This window comes from Alligator sinensis, unplaced genomic scaffold (genome assembly GCF_000455745.1).
Source record: "Alligator sinensis unplaced genomic scaffold, ASM45574v1 scaffold1032_1, whole genome shotgun sequence".
In the NCBI taxonomy this organism is placed as follows: domain Eukaryota; kingdom Metazoa; phylum Chordata; order Crocodylia; family Alligatoridae; genus Alligator; species Alligator sinensis.
Window position 1 is genome coordinate 134,864 of NW_005842450.1, and position 1,871 is coordinate 136,734.

General features: G+C 64.9%; 1 protein-coding gene across 1 annotated transcript in view; it reads left to right on the forward strand.

Annotated features, from left to right (window-relative positions):
• VSTM2L (V-set and transmembrane domain containing 2 like) overlaps positions 1-1,871 on the forward strand; it is a 6,922-nt gene that overhangs the window by 549 nt on the left and 4,502 nt on the right. Inside the window, exon 2 of the mRNA XM_025212177.1 lies at positions 702-752. Within this exon, the coding sequence (XP_025067962.1) occupies positions 702-752 (51 nt within the window). The remainder of the gene's footprint in view (positions 1-701; positions 753-1,871) is intronic.

The window sequence follows — 1,871 nt, forward strand, 5'->3', positions numbered from 1 at the left end:
TGGATCGTCTTGGCGGACGGGCCCCGCCGCACTCGTCCTCCGCTATCCACCTCCATCTCCCCCCTCTCCTCCTGGATATCAGTCCTGGCAAACAGCTGTCTCTTTATTCCTCTTTCTGTTCACACCGAGATAAGGGCCAAAGAATGGAAAGGCAGCTTTAGGTATTTTAATGAGGCTTTATTATTGTGTCTTTGGCAGGGCGCTGCTACCGGCATTACCATAAATTGAGAGACGTGTCAGGGAAATGCTATCGCGGGAGAGCACTGCCGGGGAGCGGGGCAGGGCGGGGGGAGACGTGGGGCTCGCAGCCCTTTGCGGCAGGCCACGCGGCTCCTCGGGAAGAAGCCGAGCGGCACGCTGCCGGCCCGGACCCCCGGGCCCCGCAACGTGGGGGTGTCTGCAGGGGGGAGATGGGCAGCTGCAGGGGCCCCGGGCCCCTGGTCCTGGGCCACGGCCCCGCAGGGGATCGGTGCTGGGCGCCCGGGGCCTTGCCAGGCCTCCCCAGGCCAGGGGGGCTCTCTCATCCGCCTTGCCCTTGGTTGAGACAACCATCCCTCCTGCTCGTGCCTCTCTCCACGTCCTTCCCTGCTCCCGGGCTTCGAAGTCGGCATTACGGCTGAGGTGTGAATTAGCTTGATGGGTTTCCCCCCCCACGTCCAGCCAAACTAACGGGCTCTCTCCTCTCCCTCCTCTCCCCACAGCTAAAAGCATCGCAGCAGGAAGAAGCTGGGAAGGACGCGACAAAAATAAGTGTGAGTTCTGATAATGACTTCTTGGGAGGACTTGAATCGAGGGCACAGCTGCAAGTGTTCTTGCTCTCCGCACCGCTGGGATGGCGCAGGGCGGGCGGGCAAAGGCCAGGGATTGCTCAGCCCAGTCTGGCAGGGAGACGATGCCCAGTTTGGCAGGGGAGGGGCTCAGGGGCTGCTGGTGCCCGTCTGCGAGTGTGGCCCTGGGCTCTTGGGAGCCCGGCCTCAATTTGGGAGAGCAGCTAAGTGCAAACGCGAGTCGCTCCGATCTGCGGCTAAGGACGTGCCCCTGCACTCCCCCGAATCGGGGCCGGGCTGTGGAGGGGGCACGGAGCATGTGTGTTTGCATCGTGTGCGACGGCCCCGGGGCGGTGCCAGGCGCCCGGCGCCAGACTCGCTCCCCCCGTGACCACGGGATCCATCGCTGCCTCGCTGTTTGCCGGGGCCCAGGCAGGGCAGAGACGGATGGTCTGCGTGCCGGCTGATCGATGGGGCGTCTCCAGCCGGAGGCGCCGGCATCGGACACCTGCCCCCACACCGACGGCGCCCGTTCTCACCTTGCACTTCTCCCACGGCCGCGGGTGCGGGTGCAGGCGTCTGGGCAGCTTCCAGCTTCAGGAGCGTGCACCAGGGGCCTGATCCTGCCTGGGGCTGAGCAACTGCGTCTCGGGGCCCCGTGGAGCTCACCGTCTGCAGAGAGGGAGCCCACGCTGGGGAAAGGCCGGGCTGCTGCCCCGTTTGCCCCAAGGACGGGCCACGCTTAGGTGCATTGCATGGGCGCCCCTTCCCAAGTCCCCTCCAGCCCCCGGGGCCGCGAGGAGCCCCGCGATTCGCGGCCAGGCGAGCTGTGGCCCTGCCGTGCTGGGCCCTGGGTTGGGGTCAGGGCTCCCGGGACCGCTGCGTGCTAAGGCGCAGCCGAGCGCCGGACACCTGACAGCCGGGATCTTAATTTGATTTCTTCGGGCGCCTAAAGAACAAGTTTACACCAAGGAGGAGATCATCTAATTTGCGGAGCGGATTAGCATTCGAAAGCCATTTAGGCTCACATGCGCGGAATGAGGAGACACTAATTAGTTAAATAAAATAACTGCTCTTGGCCTCCTGCTGCCCCCCCCCCCCCCC